The sequence below is a fragment of the Xiphophorus hellerii genome, chromosome 23, assembly GCF_003331165.1.
Source record: "Xiphophorus hellerii strain 12219 chromosome 23, Xiphophorus_hellerii-4.1, whole genome shotgun sequence".
Classification (NCBI taxonomy): domain Eukaryota; kingdom Metazoa; phylum Chordata; class Actinopteri; order Cyprinodontiformes; family Poeciliidae; genus Xiphophorus; species Xiphophorus hellerii.
Window position 1 is genome coordinate 31,146,759 of NC_045694.1, and position 22,048 is coordinate 31,168,806.

The 22,048-nt window shown below is 37.0% G+C and overlaps 1 protein-coding gene across 1 annotated transcript in view; it reads left to right on the forward strand.

Annotated features, from left to right (window-relative positions):
• The window catches only part of slc7a11 (solute carrier family 7 member 11), a 30,107-nt gene extending 8,284 nt beyond the window's left edge, over positions 1–21,823 (forward strand). Inside the window, exons 3-12 of the mRNA XM_032555489.1 lie at positions 1,599–1,714; positions 4,002–4,127; positions 8,697–8,796; positions 11,331–11,375; positions 14,420–14,543; positions 17,712–17,815; positions 18,500–18,596; positions 18,707–18,856; positions 19,287–19,461; positions 20,723–21,823. Of these exons, the coding sequence (XP_032411380.1) occupies positions 1,599–1,714; positions 4,002–4,127; positions 8,697–8,796; positions 11,331–11,375; positions 14,420–14,543; positions 17,712–17,815; positions 18,500–18,596; positions 18,707–18,856; positions 19,287–19,461; positions 20,723–20,778 (1,093 nt within the window). The 3' untranslated portion in view covers positions 20,779–21,823. The remainder of the gene's footprint in view (positions 1–1,598; positions 1,715–4,001; positions 4,128–8,696; positions 8,797–11,330; positions 11,376–14,419; positions 14,544–17,711; positions 17,816–18,499; positions 18,597–18,706; positions 18,857–19,286; positions 19,462–20,722) is intronic.
• Positions 21,824–22,048: the final 225 nt, after the last annotated feature.

The following is a 22,048-nucleotide window of genomic DNA, read 5'->3' on the forward strand; positions in this document are numbered from 1 at the left end:
GCACAAAGCCTTCTCCAGCACATCCCAAAGATTCTCAATGGGGTTAAGGTCTGGACTCTGTGGTGGCCAATCCATGTGTGAAAAAGATGTCTCATGCTCCCTGAACCACTCTTTCACAATGTGAGCCCGATGAATCCTGGCATTGTCATCTTGGAATATGCCCGTTCCATTTGGGAAGACAAAATCCATTGATGGAATAACCTGGTCATTCAGTATATTCAGGTAGCCAGCTGACCTCATTCTTTGGGCACACAATGTTGCTGAACCTAGACCTGACCAACTGCAGCAACCCCAGATCATAGCACTGCCCCCACAGGCTTGTACAGTAGGCACTAGGCGTGATGGGTGCATCACTTCACCTGCCTCTCTTCTTACCCTGATGCGCCCATCACTCTGGAACAGGGTAAATCTGGACTCATCAGACCACATGACCCTCTTCCATTCCTCCAGAGTCCAATCTTTATTCTCCCAGCAAACTGAAGCCTTTTTTTCTGGTTAGCCTTACTGATTAGAGGTTTTCTTACGGCTACACAGCTGTTCAATCCCAACCCCTTGAGTTCCCTTCGCATTGTGCGTGTGGAAATGCTTTTGCGTTCACAATTAAACATACTCCTGAGTTCTGCTGTTGTTTTTCTTAGATTTGATTTGACCAAACGTTTAAGTAATCGCCGATCACGATCATTCAGGATTTTTTTCCGACAACATTTCTTCCTGGAAGACGATGGTTCCCCACCATCCTTCCAGTTTTTAATGATCCGTTGGACAGTTCTTAACCCAATTCTAGTAGTTTCTGCAATCTCCTTAGATGTTTTCTCTGCTTGATGCATGCCAATGATTTGACCCTTCTTAAACAGACTAACGTCTTTTCCACGACCACAGGATGTGTCTTTTGCCATGGTTGTTTAAGAAATGAGGAGTTACTCATTGCATCAGCTGGGGTTAAATAACTTGTTGCCAGCTGAAAGATAATCGCCTATGCAGTACTTATCCAACAGGAGGCTTGTACCTATTGGCTTAGTTAAATAGAGGTGGTGACTTTTTTTTTGGCCAGGCAGTGTATTTGTGTGTGTTACATAACATCCCAGTAAAAAAAACAAAATAAAAAACGTTGTGGTTGTAACATCTGGAAAATTTCCAGGGTGTGTGTACTTTTACAAGGCCACTGAGGATCAAACTCTCATAATGTCAGGTTGTCATAGAGGTCACTGAGTGACCATCATTAAAATACAGACAAACATTAATGTTTCTGTTCTTGTCTCATTCTTATCAACAGATTTGCAACAAATCTGTATGTTGGAATCAGTGGAATATAGAGCTATTTGGGGAAAATAAAATCTATTTGGTAAATGTAGACATTTAAATTTGAAGCTGAAAGCATGTGAAGCTGAAAGCATGTGAATGTGGATGGTACCAAAAGTACAAACTGAGCTGAGTCAATGTCACTGTCAAGTGAAAGTGTTGGCTCTGTATAACAACCCAAACACACAGCGAGGTTATCAACGTCCAAACACAGATAGTGGAAAATCTGAGGGTTTATCAGCTGTAAAAGTAATTTAGTCTCACAGTGTAATCGGATGTGAATGTGTTGTGTCCTACAGGCCTGCAGCGCTGGCGGTCATTTCTCTGGCCTTTGGACGGTACATCCTGGAGCCGCTCTTCATGCCCTGCACTATCCCCCCCATGGCTGTGAAACTGGCCACAGCCATCGGCATAAGTAAATATGACAGCTATAGCTTTTTTACCTTTCGCTGTCTCTGTGTCAGATTATTATATAATCCTTTTGGCCTGTTGTGGCCTTCTCTGTAAACACTGACTGTACAATGTATTCATCCCACTGATCAATTCACAAAGTCCCACTTTGGAGGCCACATGCAGCTTTCATTTAAACTGGATGTAAATATTTCTATTGAAATTTAGACTGCCTGTGGCTCAAACGGTTAAGCCCTTAGTATCTTATCTATAAACCCAACTCAGACCAGAGCAAATTTGTGAGAAGCTCAAAGTCAATAATTCATTGCTGAAGGCCAGAAAGCCAAGCAAAATTTAAATGCATCTGGACATATTTCTCTTGTTTTCATAAAAGAAGACAAGAGGCTTGTTCCTGATAGATGTCGTTAAATGTCTATTGCACATTTGGAGTCTTTGGAAAATTAGTTTTTAGGGAAAATGTACCCAGATTTAAGCCTGTTTAGTCATAATTTCAAACACATCAGCTGCATCCTGTCAGTAAGCCAGAAATGATTTCCTTGTGGATGACTGCAATGAGAGAAAAGGATTGTTCTTCTACTACTACACAACATGGCCATTAGTTGTTATCATAGTTGCCTGTAGTCTTAAAGCAGACACTTATATTACCCTTTAATCCAGTTTTTATTACATAAACTAGGAAACTTGATTAATTGAAAGATCCTCTTAAATATTTACAGGGGATTTTAAATAGATGAAAAGTAAAATATAATATCCACTTTATAAAGTTAATGGTTTAACATTTTGCATATTGAAGCTTTTTATTCTATTTATATACACTTTTTAGGCACTAAAAATGTGAAACAAAGCAAAAACATAGTTTGAAGTGTAATATTTTGTGTACTTTGACATAGAAATGATCTGTTGGTTATCCGGTTTTCAAATATGTCTAACCTGAAGCTCACAAAGCACCACACATTCCACTTCATCATCGTTATCTAGAATGGAACAGAGATGATGTGCTGGACGACTGTAGAACCACATTTAACAGAAATAACTTTGGTATTTTCTGTTGGACTTTATCAGCCTCCTGCTGCTGTGGATGAAAGTGGCTCACTCTGCTCCACTTTATACAGAGGTTCGGTTCTCCACAGCAGACTGAAGGTCTCCAGATGTTAGTCTACAAAACACATCACCATCATCATCATCATCATCATCATCATCATCATCATCATCATCATCATCATCACATGGACCTCTTCAACATGCACTGAGGTTTCACTGCAGGGAGATAACATGTCGATTTGTCAAATGTCGACTCAGAATACAGAGAACAGAACTGAATCCTTGTGGTTTAGTCACCACACCAAAGTTCTTAAAAACACACCTTGACACTGTTAGATTTCTTTTCTTTTTTCTGCTGTTTGTTTGGCACCTTGACTTTGACTGGAAAGGGATTTTTAAGACTGAGACTCCTGTTAGCTAAGGATGACAAACCTTATGTTCCACAGGTTTTACTATCCAGCACACTGGCAGGTATGAGTTGGTTTTTAAGGTCAAACCACAGTACTTCAGTCAGATTGAGGTCTGGGCTTTGCTCCTTCTTTTCCCCTTTTTTAGGTCCATGGTTTTGTATTTTGTATTTTATTTTTAGACAAGCGGCCTCACATTTCCATTTAGATTTAAAGACGGGATCATCTGCACATTACAGTTCTCCTTTGGTTTGCATCTTTTTATAAGACAATGTTCCAAAAGTGTTGTGGTTCATTCAGATACAATGCCTCAAACTTTCATAGAAATGACCCCATTTGTGAAAAACCACAGAAGCAACAAGAGTGTACATATAACAAACTGTCTGTTTTAATGTTGATGATAAAATAATGATATGGTGGAATCTGTGGCTTGACTTTGTCCTCTTTAAGGTTAGAGTGAAACAGTTAGAACAACTGATTTAGACCAGATCATATTTAAGTCCAGACATGTTAAATCTAGCAAGATTTACATGTTTCTATGACTATATCAGAAAGGTTTTTAAGAGTGCTAAGGTGTGAAGACCACACCATTTTACAATTAAAAATAATCTAAATTTAGTAATTGTTAGTCCAGTGGGAAATATGCCTATATACTGTATAAACCATGGAATTGGGCCTTAATATAAAATTTCTCAGCAGAAGGCACACTGTGTTTGTAATGACTGAATGTTTTGGGCTAGTCTTATGTTCCTAGGATTATGTATTTGTAAATGAATTAAAGAATGATCGTGCTGTGTCAGTATGAGAAGGTAAGCAGCCACTGACTGCTCTGTTTCCCTGCAGCCTCTGTTGTTTATCTGAACAGTATGAGCGTCACCTGGACGGCCAGGATCCAGATCCTCCTCACCATCAGCAAGTTAGCGGCTATCGCCACCATCATAGTCCCTGGGATGTTCCAGCTCTTCAAAGGTAAGACCCTTTGTCACAATGAGTTATATAAATCTCCACAAACAATGAGACTTTCTCATTCCACACTTAAAAAAACAACAAAAAAACAAACTCAGTGAATTGTTGAACTAAATAAATTGAACTGTGTCCAAATTAATTAATATAAATTAGTTGAAATTTCAAACATAGCATATTTTAGTAAGTTTAACTTAAAGTCAAAAAATTGCGTTAAGAACCGCACATGCACATGCACATGCACATGCACATGCACATGCACATGCACATGCACAGTAGCAACAGTGCATGTGCACTGTTGCTACTGTAGCACTGTTGCCTTGGAGCAAGAAGGACCTGGGTTCAAATCCTGGTTGGAGGTCTCTCTGCGTGGAGTTTGCATGTTCGCCCTGTGCATGGTGGGTTCTCTCCTCCCTCAGTCCAAAAACATGACTGTCAGGTTGATTAGTCTCTCTAAATTCTTCTGTGAGTGAATGTGTGTGTGAATGTGTGTGTGAATGACTATGTGTCTCTGTGTTGCCCTGTGATGGACTGGTGACCTGTCCAGTGTGACCCTGGCTCTCACCCATTGACAGCTGGAGATAGGCAGCAGCACCCCTCATGGCCCCACTAAGCGTGCATGACGATGGATGGATGTTTTATTGGTAATGAATGTTTATACAACATAACAAAAGTTTACTTACTGTGGAAATTGTTTATCTTTTAGTAAGTCAAACTAAAACTACAACTTTTATAGGAAATTAAAACTAGCTTAGTAAAGCAAAATTCAATGATTGCCACTCTAACTAAAAGTCATTAAGTAGGAGCTGCTAAATATTTTTGATTGGTTTTACTAAATATAGTTAGGTTTTATTTGTATACAGTTTTATGGAAATGATTGACATAACGGTATAAAGGAAATTGAATAAGTTATTTTTTGAGTGCAGAACACTTACAGTACTTCTGCTTCCATTAAGTGTTGTTGAAAAACCCTTCAGAGGCTCACACTGAGCGCTCAGCCGCAACAATCATCAAAGCTTCCTTGGTATCACACTCAAGCATGCACTGTAAATACAAGCTTACAGACTCGCAGGCTGTGATGCACAGCTGTACGCAGCAAGCATCAAGCATCAAGCATCAAGCAGAACATTTCACACTGTCCTGGAAGCAGGTGTTCAGAGGAGCTGCTGCTCTCTCCCAGCTACAGTATTTGACCTCCATTTTAAATATGGTTATTATTTATTCTCGATGATTAATACAATCATTTACAGGATATGACACAAAGTTGCTTTGTTTTCACAGTTAAAAGAAAAAAAAAAGAACTTTTACATAAATTCTGACTGACTCTAAACAGTACATTAATCTGGGGGATTATGTTTCTGGCTAGCAGTAATGCATCATTCAGGCCGACTATCTTCTGTGTTTCAAGAGCTTAGCAACAGTTTTCATTTTCCTAATTTTCTGAACGCCAAACTAGAATGTATACATTTTAACTGGAGTTTGTTTGAACTTGTTAAGAATTGTTAAGTGGGTTGAAAATGTTGACTATTTTGCATAGGAACCTACAAAAATATGACATAACTGTATTAAGTAAAATAACTTGTGAATGCCATCTCTTGGAGGATTAAATACAAATTTATATTTAATTAACATAAACTGTGTTTTATTGCTAACTCTGATGAACACTCTTAGCTTCCCCTAAATTAGTAGTGTGGAATAAATTCTAAAGTTCTGATTTACTTAGATATTTTGGAAACTTTAGTTAAATTAAGTTTGACATCTGTGTTGAAGCTTTGATTATCGACTGCGGACAAATCTTAGTTGTTTTTATTCATGCTCTGATTTTGTAGGTGAAGACTGTTTACGCAGCAGGTCTGTTTTCTCTCCTCATGTTTTCTCAGTTTTTAAAGAAACTTTCTTAAGCAAGTGGCAAGTACACAACAAAAACCAACCTCCGTATTTAGGTTGATGCATTAATGGTTGGAGAAACAGGAGAGTCTGTGTGTTACAGCAGCAGTCACTGCGTGATTTCCATCAAGTATTTCTGTCACTGCTCAAATCCAGAGTCATGGAGTATCTTTGAGAGGAAAGTGTTCTATGGCCTTAATGTATGAGAAGGATAAGAGCACATAAATAACATCCTTCCAAAACATGTAAGATCAGATGTGCAGCAGGAATTTAGTTCTTCTTTATTATAATGACACGAAAAGCTAATATCATGTTAGATTTTATAGAATTCATAAACAAAACCATGTGATTTCTTTCCCCATTAGCTAGGATTTCCTGGCCTTCCAATTAATTAGAGAGTAGCAGCCCTCCTTGGAGTTTTAGCTATTTATCACAGCACACTATCCAACTGTGAACAAGTTATTAATCAAAATAAATTAATGAATTTAAGTTGATTAATTACTCCTTTAAATACCAGAGTGTATCTGTTAAACCTGCGGCACTGTGCACATACTAGATACTAGAGAATCAGCTTTTAGCCTGAAATGAACAAGTTTAATAAAACCATTTTAACTTCATAATTCTGAATGTTTGAACTCAAGTAATAAAAGTTGTACATATGTTGTGTTTGGTCTAATGTCAGTCAATGTGGAAATTAAATGAATCATAATCCTATTAAATTATGTGGAAATTAAATGAAGTTGCTCTGAAAACTCACCTCATAGGTAACAAACTAATGGAAAATAAATAAGCTAACAGGGTTAGCTTGGGTTGTTCTGTAGGATAACTACAACAGCTGATAGATTTCACATTTCTTTTGTTCTCTCCTGCTTATCAATACACAGACTTTATGATTCTTATCAATGCAGTTAAACAATGTAGATAAATGATGTTGTGGACACCATTTGAACATTCACAGCTAAATGTTGATCCCACCTGAGGGATATTTTTGGACCTTTGTTGGCAGAACTCTTTCTCTCCAATCTAAATGAGAAAATTGCTCCTCCACTCATTCACTTTATGACTGATTTTATTATTGTTGTTAATAAATAGGATGCTCCTGTTCTTGTGTGCAACTGCAGATACAGTTCAAACCAGAAGTTTATATACACTGAAGAAAAAGACACAAACCTCTCTTTATTTAGGTCAGTTAGAACAACTAAAATGATTTCTATTTGCTAAATCCCAGAAAACGTAGTGAGAATTTTTTAAAAAGAGATTTGTTTTTTTGTCTTTGAATTCAGAAGTTTATATTCATTTTCTTAGTATCAGGAAAAACTGTCTTTTAATTGTATGACTTGATTAAACCATTTGGGTTTCCTTCCACAAACCTCTGATAAGTTAACTGTCACATTTGAGTTAATTGGAGGCTCACCAGGAACACACAACCTCATTGTTTGACATGATGGGAAAGTCAGCAAAACTCAGCCAAGACATCAGGAAGGAGAATCATACAGCAGATCCAGTCTGGGTCATCCTGAGGAACAATGTACCGATGCTTGAAGGTGCTGCAGTCATCTGTTCAAACAGTTACACACAAGTATAGACATGATAGGAATGCCCAACTTCTGGTTTCTGGTTCTGGATTCTGTTCAAACTGGTTTGAACCAAAATCGTCTCCAAAGCAAAAGGCAGAGACCTGGAGAAGATGCAACTGAAGCTGCTAAGACAGAGTCATTGTCCTCAGTGAAACTGTCCTGTACTGACATGAGCTGAAAGGCCATTCAGCGAGGAAGAAGCCATTGCCTCAGAAGAAACATGACGAAGATTGTAGTTTGCAATTTTTCATCAGACCATGGGAAACCTGTAATGTGGTTTGATGAAAATGAAGTGTAACTGTTTGGACATAATGACCATCAGTACATTTTGGATGGTTGTGCCATCCTAAGTGTGAAGTATGGTGGTGGCAGCATCATGTTGTGGGGTTGTTTTGCTGCAGGAGGAACTGGTGCACTTCATAAAATAGATAGCAACATGAGGAAAGAATATTATGTAGAATAATTGAAGCATAAATTTAGGAAATAAAATCTTGGTTTAGATTGTTTTTTAATGAACAATAACCCTCAGCATTCAGCCAAGGTGGCTACAGAGTGACTCATAGAAAACACACTCAGTGTTTTGGTGTGGCCAGCACAAATCCCTGACCTCTGTCCTCTGGAGAAGTTGTGAGTAGATCTGAAATGTGTGTGTGAGCGAGGCGGCCTGCAGACCTGACCCAGTTCCACCGGATCTGTCAGGATGAACGGACCAGAACTCCAGCAAACTATTATGAGAAGCTTGTGGAAGGAAACCAAAAAGATTTGAAACAAGTCACATAGTGCTAAATGTATATAAACTTTTGATTTTGAAGAAAGTTACAAAAATTCAAAAATATCTTCTCAGTTTTCTGGCATTTAGTTAATAGTCCTAATGTTTTGTCATTTGAACTGACTTAAAACTAGATAATTAAGTCTTATTTAACTTCAGACAGTGAGAAAAAAATGTGCTTGTGTTTTTTTATTTGGTGTATGTAAACTTCTGTAAACTGTATAGACGTATCATTATGTAACTGCAGCACCAACTCTTCAGCAAGGAAGGTGTTTCAAAATACCTAAAGTAGGTAATGAATGTCCTTTTAGAATGTATGCGTGTGTTTTTGTGTGTGTACAGGTGAGACCAAAAACTTTGAGAATGCCTTTGATTTGAGCAAGGTGCAGCTGTCTGGAATGCCCCTGGCTTTCTACTCTGGGATGTATGCATATGCTGGTTGGTAGGTATGGTTCACACAAACACAGAGGCCGACACATTCGGGCAAAACCCACGAAACAAAGACAGATGATCAGTATTTTATCAATAGCAGACGACAATTTTAAAACCTATCAATCAGCAGGTAAAATTTGGAATTATTTTGGAATTTTTGCCTAACATTAAAGAATTGCTAATACTACTGGAGCGACTAGACCTCCAGTGAACAGATGCACAACAAACACTCATCTAGAGTGGCAGCCAGAATTTTTAGCACGACTGGTGAAGATGTGTTAAAAGCCTTCAAATGAATTCAACCTTTATGGCAATAAAATAATCTCACATGGAAAACATTGAAGAACGTATGGTGAACATTCGTTCATTCTCTCTCTATGTACTGTATAGCCATGCAGTAGATATGGGTTTTTTTCACACCTATTGTTCATTTACTCTGATCCAAATCCGTTGATGAGTTTGTTAACTTGCTGCTCTTCTGTTGGATTAGCTTCTTTTCACACATAAAAAACTCCAGCAAACTAAAACCTTTCAGTACTGACCACACAACAACGTCTGTTTACTGGTCAGATGTGGGAAAGGAGAACCAAATGTAAATACAGGAAGCAGATTCTGCATTCTGAGCCGGGGGGACACAGAATTGAATCACATCATTAATTTTGACTATATCAAGCAAAATTATCTGGAAAAAATAATTTGAGATGTCTTGAAAATTGCATGAGGCTTTATTCTTCATGGAAAAGATGTGCATTGTTTATTAGCTTAGTTTCTCAGCCACATCTCACATTGCAATGCAAAACCTGCTAAGGGAAGGAGGTCGGCTAAAGCTGGTTACTGAGTCGGATCGAGGTCGGCTCACGTTCACAGAGGAAATGTCCTGCTCTACAGTGGAACCACTCTGAGACCACCTCCTCCAAAAGGTCTCAATAAGGTTAGTTTAGGTCTGTACCAAGTTGCTGTTGCTGTGTTCACGTGAATGAACCAAACCGAGGAGGGAAACAAACCAAAGATAGTTTGAGATTTACTAAACACCTGAGGTTTTACAAGGCCCATGTAGACAGATGTTACTTTATTACTAAATTTCTGGTGCCACCCTTATGGACAATTTGAGTATTACACCATACAACACCCTTCTGGCATTATGAGAGCCTTTTAGATTTGGCTGTGCTTTAACGCATCCAAGTCAAATGTCTTGGTCATTAGTAAGGTTTTGAACAATTGGCTTACAGACTGAGGAGGTGATTCAGCCATTTGGTTCAGCTGGGTTGGACCAGAGTCACATCTACAGCACAAGTCCATCCTCTGTTTTACTCTAAGCCCATCTGAAAGTGAGGCTGAACAGATCAACCTTCATCTGACCTCCTCAACACACATCGCTTCAGGTAAAGTCCCAGCAGGTGAATTCCACTCGCTTACTTTTGTAATGGTAGGTCAAAAAGATTTGTTTTTTTATTTTTGTACACGATTGGCTTGTAGATTGTATCTAATGGTTTCCATGGAGACTTGGTGACCCCACACTCCCCTCTATACTGTTGCTCCCTAATAATCTGACAAACCTAAGAATGTAAAAAAAAAAAAAAAAAAAAAAATTACATTGATTCTGTTAAAAACATGTATTTCTTGACAAGAAAATATGTCCCCATTTTTTCTGAATTTCCCAGTGTGTGATTAGGCACCAGTAGTAAATGTTGAATTTATTTGAAGGTTTTACACATCTCTAGCAGTTCTGCCAAAATAGTTGACATCTAATAAACTTTTATTAACAGCCAAGATTGGCAAGAATAATTAAATGGTGTTCAGGGTCGGACGGATCGATCTTGTTATAAGTGCCAGAGCAGTGATGTGTGGGCAGTTCTGGGTAAGAATTATAATTCATGCTGAACAGTTTCCATTTGGCTTTTATAAATTAGCTTTTAACACTGTTTAAACATTAACATGATTTCCAGAAGGCATCTTGTTGTACTGGAACAGCCTGTACACTACCATGTTCTAATGACATGTTAGATTAAACTGCATGTTGTTTTCTGCTACCAGAACAAGACAAATATCTTCATATTTACTGTTTGCTTTCTGATAGTCAGACTCAGAATCACAGATTTTCTTAGTGACCTCTTGTAATTTTGCATATTTGCACGCATTAGTTTGTGCTTCTTTCCATTTTTCAGCAATTTGTGTAGAATTATATCATGTAATTAAATTGACTACCACTCTTGACATCAATGTGGTTTAAATATTTTATCTTAAGATTTATATCAGGTCTACGAACAGAGATGTAGCAGAGAATTAACCAGAATAACAGTCATGTATAGATATGATACTAAACTATGACCCTGGAACGTGTCATTTTAAAATGGCATAATTAATACTTAATTTCCACTTAAAGGATCAACATAAATATGTGATTGATGAAATAAAACCATTGTAAATGGTTTTATTGGAATTGTGTGAGTGATTATTTCATATCAGTACAGGAAGTACTTGGATCTTCTGTCTGTTGCTGCTTGTATTCTCCTTTAAAGCTTTTTCTTCTCTGTGTTTTTCCAGGTTTTATCTCAACTTTGTGACAGAGGAGGTTGACAACCCAGAGAAGTAAGTTTCATATGCTGGCTGATCTGTGATGACACTCAGGTTAATGTGGTGAACTACATACTAGGACAATAATCAAGACCACCTAACTAAGACCAAGTCGAGACCAAGACCAGAGTGTATCGAGACCGAAACAGGACCAACATGACTCAATAAAATGTGAAACAAGACCAACAGCTTCTCAAATTCATTTGAAAGATTCGCTTTTTCATAAAAACACCTAAATATTAAAAGTCTCAGAGCTGAAAGAAATTTAGCTATTTCAGCGCATAACCTTAATGTCAGAAGCTTTATGCACATATTGGCTAAAGTTGATGTAACTTAATATTAAATCATCCTGGCTTGTCTCGTGATTATCATAAGCAAAAATTAAATTTAGGAAGAAGTTGTCACGTCCTGTTCCCTCAATCTCTCAATTTGCATTTGATTACTTCCTTCAATATGTTAACTATATTAGGTGACATTAGCTTAGTTTGTTCAGCGAGGAGGCAAAGAGCTGACAGGAAATACAAACTATGCCCTAAAACACACAGGATATACTCTACACAGGTAGGTAACTTAATCATTATCACTAATATTCACCAAATCTCTGTATGAATCTCTGTAAATCATTTTGTTACAGAGCAGCTAACATTAGCTAGCTAGCTTGGCTAACATCACTTACACAGAACCTTGTGCTTCCTTCCTAAGTGATGATAAAGGTTTGATGTTATGGCCACCATTTCTCACAGCGATGTACTGCAGAATTTAGAATTTGCTCTATGCTTTCTTCTGGAGGTCGTTGATATTGTTTTACAAATATATGATTTTTGATTAATGTGGCCAAATACTGTTACTGAACATTTTACCAACACCCCCTCCTGCTCCCAGACAACCACTGCTCACTTTTTTGGGGTGTGAGTGAAAGGGGCTGGGGACGAGTGGCAGCAGTAACAAAAACACAGGATTAGTCATGAGTCACATTATTGCTTTCATTTGAATCAGGATGTTTTATATACAGTGGAGTCAACAATGTTAAATAAATTGGACAACAACCTAGTGATATTTACAGTTGTGGTCGTGACTGCTCTTGAAATAAAATCCCGAGTCCTCAATGTTTGAGACCGAGACAAGAGCAAGTTCAAATGTGATCTAGTATGAGACGATATCATCACAAAGTGGTCTTGAGAACTAAAACACTAGTAGAAACCCAGAGGAAAAGGTTTAGGTAAACTGACAAAGTGCCATGCAAAAATGGTTAGAAGGATAAATATAATGTGAATAACTAGTGTCTAATGCTCTCTGCACTTCTCCCTCAGAATTTGGTGCATTCGAACTTTAGCCACCTGTAGTTCAGTTTCTGCATTTAGTTGGATTTTCCTGCAACAGCTGCCACAGCAGGCTGTGCTCAGTGAAGGAGCTGAGATCAAATATCTGTGATCAATAAAATACAGACAGAGAGAAACCACTGACCACAGAGGCGCTGGTGGAGGCCTCACTGGGATGAGAAAAGGAAAACGTCATGTGTATGAATCCAAATGTAATCTTATCGAGCTCGAAAATGATACGGAACAGTCAGAAAACCACAAAATGCCACAAAAACACTTTTCTGCATCAACTGATAAATGAAGTTACAAAGCACTGACAGAAACAACATGCTGAACATATTTGCTTCCGCTTCATTACCTCGCAAAGAGAAAATAAAGATAAAAGACTTATCATTGAATAAACAGTCAACAGCAACAGAGCAACGTGAAAGAAGAGAGATACAATAAACACACGGAGAACTTGAAAACAGACTGTTAACCACTGAAGGGACTGCATAGTGTGTTTTCCATTTTAATGAAACTGTGTCAGTGTATTCTGTGAACATTCATCAAACCTAACTGAAAAGTGACGTTTGGACACAGTGAGCACTGCCATCCAACTACCTCCATGTTCTACATACTGTACGCCCCTGTGTAGCACTGCTCTCATTCTGTCCACTGTTATCTTTATAAGAAGAATGAAGAAATAAAATGAAGCATGGTAGATGGTAAAGTTGACATAACTACACTAATGAGGTGATCAAATCAGTCACTGTGGTCTAAAAAAAAAAAAAGCAAGTTCATTTTCATCTTTTATTCATTTTTTACTTATCAGTTTTACACCTATAACTAAACACAGCTTTGGCAAAAGCTTAAAAAAACTAGCAACAAATTTAAGTCAAATCAAATTAGTGTGCTGCAAAATGTTATGGTCCATCCTTTAATTGATTCTTCTCTGGACTACATGCTCAAACAAGATAATGTTTTAATCAGGTCTTAGTCACCTTAGAATGAAGTCAAACAAGATAGACATGGTTCGTTAGTGCCATAGTTATTTCCTTTACTAAATAGATACACATAATCCACAGTATGACATAATTGGTGGGTGTTTTAAATACTCCATCAGTATACTTATCAGTATGCCTCGTCTGGGTGCTGTTCAGAATAATCAGCTCTGAACCGCTATGTGCCCTGCTGGTGACTGGAGGCAGGTAAAAGGACCAATTATCGGCTGAAGTCCTGTCCAGTCTGACCCAGCTGGTCATATTTGTCTAAACCATTGAGTCACAGCTCTTAAACTGGCACCTAGAATAATATCATCAAATTAGTTCTCCTCACTTCAAAGATTCTAACTCATTGCCTCAAAAAATGAAGTTTTTAATGAATCAACTGAATTAACAGCAACTTCTGCAAATTTAGTCAACAAAACTTAAGTTAACTTAATAAATCTAGGTATATTTTGTAATTTCTTAAACAGTAGCCAAAACATAATTTTTTGTATGTGTAAATAAAACTGAAATCTTATAAAAACGACTTAATTAAAATAGTTGTTCAAAGACTGGAAATTCTTGATTGCATATATAATTGCATATATAATAACATAATATTAACATGATGTAAAACTCTAATATTAGACTAAAAATGTTTAATTGACATGATAAAGGCCCTTTAGACTTTGTGTTACCAGGTAATTACTAACAAAAGGGAGATGAGAGAGGAGCAGGTCAGAGAGATGCTCATCATAATCATCTCTGCTTTCAGGACCGTTCCATTGGCCATTTGTATCTCCATGGCAATTGTGACCTCCTGCTATGTGTTGACCAACATCGCTTACTACACTGTGATGTCAGCAGAGGAACTCCTGGCCTCAGAGGCTGTTGCTGTGGTAAGACCATCCATCCATCCATCCATCCATCCATCCATCCATCCATCCATCCATCCATCCATCCATCCAGTAGTAAAAAAAGAAAAGAATCATGAAGTGAAAACACAAAGTACTCTGTTGCAACTCCTTCAGAATTTTTGAAGGCCACTAAATGACCACAGATCAGCATTGTTGTAGAAATGTAAATTATAAGATAATCCCATAATTAACAATAATAGTTAAAAAGTGTGTTAAAGTATATTTAACAAAGGCAAAAATATTCAACTGTTAAATATGACGTTTTTAACAGCTATTTATTTATTTTAATGTCATAAATAACTTATATATTTTATGAAAAATAAATGTCATAAAGGTAAAAACTGTAAAAGCTGTTTACTGTTTGTAAAGTAAACAGTAAATAAAAGTAGTTTCCCAAAGAACAAGGCAATCCAGGAGGCTACTCTGAGATTCAGGGCTTTGTGATGAAGGTTTTCAGCATAAAGTCATGGGAATATCTTTCTGAAGAATCTGCAATTATTGAATTATTGACCAAAAAATAATGTTAGTTTAACTAAGGGATTCAGAGCTTGCAAAGATCTCAGACTTCAATCACAGGGCCGTTGGTTGCCATGTTGGCAACCCAGCCTATGTGGGAATATGAAAGATCTCTGCAGAACAGCTTATTAAACCCAGTCGATGTTTACCTGCCAGATTATGATCAAAATGATCAAAAAATCAAATTTCCTTTGATCTACCTGGAGATCAAAAGAAAGATATCACTTCAAATCAACTGCACATGTATGCTGAAAATAAAACGTAGATTAATAAATATCATATGCAGCCAGCTCGACCTTTGGAGTCAGCACAGAGCATCATTCCTGTAGTGATCTCTACTTGGGGAAGATTCTGAAGAGGATTTGAAGGAGGGAAGATATCTGGGCTTAAATACTGAAAACTAATTTAATCTGGTGGAGTTTTACCAGAAAGTCAGAGCTAATATATCTGAAAGTTTGTCTTTGATACATGATTGTGTAGTATGGGATCACAAATGGTTATAAAAGTTGGTTTGGATCATTTGCTATGATATTATAATGAAATACACAATATTAAGAATTCAAGAAATGAACTAAAGTCTTTTTAAACAATAGAATATGATATACATGTAGGCAGAAAGTCCTTTGTTCTCCTAGCAGACAGATCTAAACCTATATGCTGCAGTTCCTGCACTTAGCATCTCATTATTAGTGAAGCATTTCTGACGACTTTGCTTCCCCACTAATGCAATTGCTTCAGCCCAACCCTGGTAATGCTAATCACATCTCAGACATTCCCCAATAACAGCCACAGTTCCTTATTAGGCTGCAGGATGCTATCAGTGATTGAGTCTTCCTCAGCTTTAAGGGCTCGCAGATCCACTAAGAGATCCCTGCTCTTTTGTAATGTGGTTAGCTTTATTACCTTGTGCACAATGAGTGTTAAGAGCGCCTTAAGAAAGGTGTTAAGAGCATTTCTGTGTTCTTAAAAGGTTGATATGATAAAAGGATTGCAGTCTGTTCTTCCTCCATTAGACAGTGGGCAGAAGTTTACATTGAAAACTTAATTTAAAATTTAACTCATGTCTCAAACTTATGTAAAAGAAGCTTGCAGCATTGCCTAATGAGTAATTTTAGATGACCTTAACAGGATGTGGGCTTGTATTATGTGGTGTGGAAAGCAATGAAGAGAGAGAGTACATAGATTATTTAAAGGTCTTTTTAATTTTGCATGTTACACAATTAAGCATTAAGTACCCATTAGATATATGGTGCAGAATTAGAAATAAAGTTTCATATTTATACTATTCATAATGAAAACATTACACTGGACTGAATAACATTTGAACAGAGAACATTCTGTCCTTGGATGATCTATGTTTCTCTGGTTTTATAAACAAAATATTTCAAAACTTTTAAAAGTCACAGTGAGTCACTAATTGTCATTGTCAGCTAATTAGCACAATTGTTTATTGGTAAATGAATGGAAGTCTAATGGATGGTATGGAAGGAACGATGAATGAGTGAACATAATACATCCCTATTCTGTGTTGATCTGGAAAAAACTTTTGCATTTAAAACAAAAAAAACTTATTAGTTTTAAGTTTAGTTGATTTGGGGTTTTAATCCAATGTCAGTATTCACAATTACAAATATTATGTTAGTCAGCTGTGGCTGCTGTATCACCAGCACGGTCAGGAATCTGCTAATCGTTGAGCAGAGTTTGAGCCACAAAGTTCCAATGACCTTAGGAAAAGTTTCTAGATTTGTCTCCTGTCACTTTAAATAAAGCAGTCAGCAGAGATTCTGAAAACATGCTAAACAGAACAACAGGCACCAAGCTGATGAAGACGGAACTGATCAAAAAGATGGAAGTGATCAAGTCTTTGAAGATATGAACGTCATGTCGGTTTGGATTCCTCGGTCATGTGTTCAAACTGTTTAACATTTCTTTTTTTCCATTTAAAATTAATCATTACTTTAGCTTAAAATGACAACGGTACATGTATTTAGTTAATTCAAATTTTTCCCCTTTACTGACTATATTCACTCATGCCAGCAATGTCTGTGGCTAATATAAATTTAATAGCTTCATGAATAATAATTAGCTTTGTCTCCCACTTCTGCATGACCCATTTATGACAATTACTGCCAGCAGTCCTTTCAGTCCTCTAAATTCAGTCTAATTAACCACATTTAATAAGATAAGACTAAAAAAAGCAACAGTCTACAGTCATGACCATAAATTCACACAAATCTGATGTGACCTTTGAAACCCATGGAATATATTTGAATTGGTCTTTAGTTAATCACATATTTAGTCATTTTAGATATATTAATGTTTTGAATATATCTAAAATGACTGAGGATTTGAAGCACAACATTTATGTACCTGGAAAAGTCTTTGGATTATCTTGAAAAACCTTTAGATAATCAGTTTTTTCTACCCTGTTTATGTCAAGGTGGAAGGATTACATCCTGTAGTTTCACTTTAACACTTACAACCTTTTTACAGCACAATAAGAAATATGTTTTAATTAAGTCATCAACCACTTGACCTAATGTCATTATCTACACTTTAATCACTGCCTCAACTCTGAAGCAGCACATATTCTACTTTTTTATTTGTCTCCCTTTTCTCCTTTACGTTCTTCAGACATTTGCAGAGAGGCTATTAGGAAACTTCTCGGTTGTTGTCCCGGTGTTCGTGGCCTTGTCCTGTTTTGGTTCCATGAACGGCGGCCACTTTGCTTTGTCAAGGTAAAGATTCTCTCTATTTATTTCAACCTGGTTCTGGACTGAGTTCAAACTGCAATATAAAACCATCTCTTCACATTTGTGACTGGGCAGGACAAAACCAGGAACAAGTGTCCGCTTTGAGTTATTTAAGGATTCTGAAAGTGTGGGTTCTAAGCGTTCTAATAACGTCAAACACATTGAAATAATAATAATAATAATAATAATAATAATAATAATAATAATAATAATAATAATAATAATAATAATAATAATAATAAATAAAATAAATAAATAAATAATTAGAAAGAAATGACTGTTTCAATCTTGCCTCTCTGCAAACAAGGTTAGTGGAGAAAACAGGCCTCAAAGATTTAGAAGAGTTGTTCTGTCCCCAAACCTGATGAGCTGTGGGTGTTAACAATGGCTGTTCATTTACATTACTTTGAAATAGTCCCACTGCACCAGCATTGACTGGTGCTGGTGCTTGCGACTGATTGCATCGACTATCAAACTTATGATACGATATGAATGTGTTACCCGAGAATCTGTCCACTTTCAGTTTGCATTGAGTCCTCTTTGAATACATTTGAGTTCACACAGACCTCTGTGGAGTGAAGTATTCCCAAATATGTGGGAGCCTTTAGTCTACTGTTAAACTGTTCCCATTTCTCTATGTTTATATGAGTTGGTGTTTGTGTTATCTAGAATGTTCTATGTAGCGTCACGTGAAGGACAGCTTCCTGAGGTCCTGTCTATGATCCATGTCCGCAGACACACTCCACTGGCTGCTGTCCTTATACTGGTCAGTGCGCTTTCAGTTCTTGTTTTTCTTCAACAGACAATACTGACAACATTATCTCCTGTATGTCATCTCATGTTTTAATAACAAGTTGTACGTATGTGAATTTGCAGTATCCCATGACCATACTCCAGCTGTTTGTGGGGGACATTTACAGCCTTCTTAACTTCATGAGCTTTCTGCGGTGGCTGTTTATTGGTGTGGTGGTTCTGGGTTTAATTTACCTCCGATATACCAAACCAGATCTCCCCCGACCCTTTAAGGTAAGTGTCTCAGTATTTTTAACCAACTGTAGTTGTACAAAGTTTCATACATGATGAAGTTTCATACATTTTTTAAGTAGACCTTTTGTTGACTGCTAAGAGTTTAAATTGCCAAGTCCTACATCAGTGAAGGTCCCTTAGTTGGAATCAGTCCATATAACTTTGAATGTTCAGGTTTTGTAGAAGAGGTTATTGGTATTACTCTAATGGTGATCAGTAAGGCAAATAATTAGAACATTTTCAAACTGTAGGCTCTTTTTGAGTCATTCATTGAGTCAGTGGATCTAGTTCCCCTTCTGTGGTCTGTTTGTTCATTTTCTAGGAAATGTTGTTCTTCTGATCTGCAAATGCAGATCGTGGGAACTCTGAAACCACACATCAGTGTAAACATACATCATATTACATCAGTCCCATCTTGTCTCGTCCACAGGTGCCGCTCTTCATCCCCGTGGTTTTCTGTTTGACATGTTTCTTCATGGTCTTCCTGTCACTGTACTCAGACCCGTTTAACACAGGGATTGGATTCGCCATGTCCCTTACTGGCATCCCTGCCTACTACATTTTTATTTACTTCACCAGACCAAGGTGGCTTCAAAAAGCTTTAGGTAACTCAGCACAAACATCCATTTCATATAATGGCTTCTTTGTAAAAAGAATTTCTGATGATTTATAGTTCTGACAAATATAAATTAGTCCTCAAATGGTAATTTATAGACACATTTTTGAATGTTGAAGTTTTTAATTTGTTAATAAGGGTCTCACTAGATGACGGAGTATTTGAGCAATGCTAAGAAAATAATAATAATAATAATAATAATAATAATAATAATAATAATAATAATAATAACAATAATAATAATAATACTAATAATAATAATACTAATACTAATAATAATAATAATAATAATAATAATAATAATAATTAATAAAGTCACAAAAATGCAAGAATAAAATTGTATGAGAATAAAATAATATTATGAGAATAAAGTCTTAGTGTTAATATTATGACTTTCTTCTCGTAATTTTGCACAGTGAAGCAGAACTTTAGCCTCGTGGAACGGCTGAGGAATCATGGGAGTTTGATTGTGTGGCTCGCATGTGATTTGTGGATCTTACAGTTTGTTCCCCTGAGGCATTTTGCAGTGAGAGCTGAGGGAGTGTTCAAGGTCACTGATGCTCTCATTAACTACCTGATCTTCATAGAACTAAAGCAAGAGCTGTATGGCCTGAGAGATGTTAATGCCTGGGACAACAGTCCTTTAAAACTTTTGACACCATTGATAAGCTCTCTGTCAGGATCTGTGTTTTTCTGTGTGTTTATTTTGAGTTTCCTGTGTCTCCGTGTTGTCCTGTCTCCCTTTGATTAGTCCCCAGGTGTTTCTCATTCCCTGATTACCCCGTGTGTATTTAGTGTCACCTGTGTCTCTGTCGGGTCCTCGTCTTATGTGCGATCAGTCCTTCGTCTTGTGCATTCAATCTACCAGTTGATACCGGCGTTGAGCCCTGGCTTCTGCTCAGTCGTGCTGCCTGGTTGTGTGGACTTTTTTGGGACATTCATTATTAAAATCATTTATTCATCCAACCTGGGTCTGCTGCATCTGCCTCACCACCACCTCAACACACCGCTTCATGACACTCTCCCCTGTTAAACTTTGATATTTTTGTTCTTTGTCACTTGCTACCAAGATATCTCTACATCAGGCATTGATAGAATTCATTAACATCAACTGACAAAAATGTTAAAGTATAGATTGCTTTGATGAGCTCTGCAGAATTAGTTTTGTCTATAAATGTGAACGGAACATTATTGCTTGGTTGTGAAATGGAATGAGTTATTTGTAAGCTGTTTTATTTCTATACCAACAGATTCTTTCAACAGAACGATGCAGATCATCCTGGAGGTAGTACCTGCTGACCAGTAAAAACGGACAGTTTCATTTCAGCTGAGGAATGATGAAAGATATGTCTTATGTCAGATATAACTGAGTTAAGATCTTTCTGTAGATGTTTGACTTTACGTTTATCATTTTGTATTTTGTATTATGTTTTAGTTTAGAGTAAAAAAGTTGTCAGTAATCATGTGATATTATAGGACCTTTTATGCACTGAAACACAATAATTGCTAATGTTTTTTTTACAGTACTTATTAGAATGATTTATCTCAGAAATTAGCAATATAAACAGGAAGTCTAAATAATCACATACTCATATTTTTATTTATTAGTTTTATTGAAAATAAATGTCTTAACATGAAGATTTTCTCCAAGCAATTGGTCATCATAACTCCCAATAAAAGCGTATGAACATGGAGAATTTTCTCTGTCATTTCTGAAAACTTTATTCACCAGTTTGAAACTCATGTCTATGTGTAGTTGTGTGTCTGTGACATTTTGTTAATATTTGTTTAAAATGTTTCTCGCACTTGCCTTATTTTCCAGACACTCTTTTATAGTTTAGCTGGTCCTGCAACTTACAGTCAGGCGTGACTTATACAGTATGTGTTTTATTTTCACTTCATGATGCATTTTTTTGATTGATGAATTGAACGTGAATTCATACTGATTGACATGAAGCAAGGAGGAAACATTACTGTCTGCTTTCACAAGGAAAGCTAGTTGGCTAGAGCTGCAGGAACGAGTCCCAGATGCTTGTAGAGCTGCTGGGAGAGACAGGACAGCTGTGTCTCCACCCCTGCCTCGTTGCCAAGGAGATGAAAATGAATAACTTTGCAAGCGGGCATTCTTGGTGTTACCTGCATCTTGCAATCCAAACTCTTCTCTATCAGAGCACGGACATCAGTCCGTCAGAAACTTCCAACAGATTCCAAGCCAAAGTTGACATTTTCTGAGTTTGCTGAAAAGCAGGAGACTGAACACAGCATGTCACTGGATCAAACGTTCAACACGAACAAAGCCCACCTCATGTTGGACAAGTTATCCATAAATAAAATGGATGGTTTTTCCTCTTCATGATGAATTTTTTGACTGATGCGACTTATTCTACACAGAGACTTATAATGCATAAAATATGGTAATTTAAAACATTCTTCATTTTGAAACTATGTCACTGGGACTGACTTCCTTCACCATGTTCACACCACACTGACTTAGTTTCAAAGTTTTCAGATTCAGTTTGTGTATGAAAGGCACTACGTCTCTGTCTGTTCTCCATCTGTGTTAGCATGCAGATGGT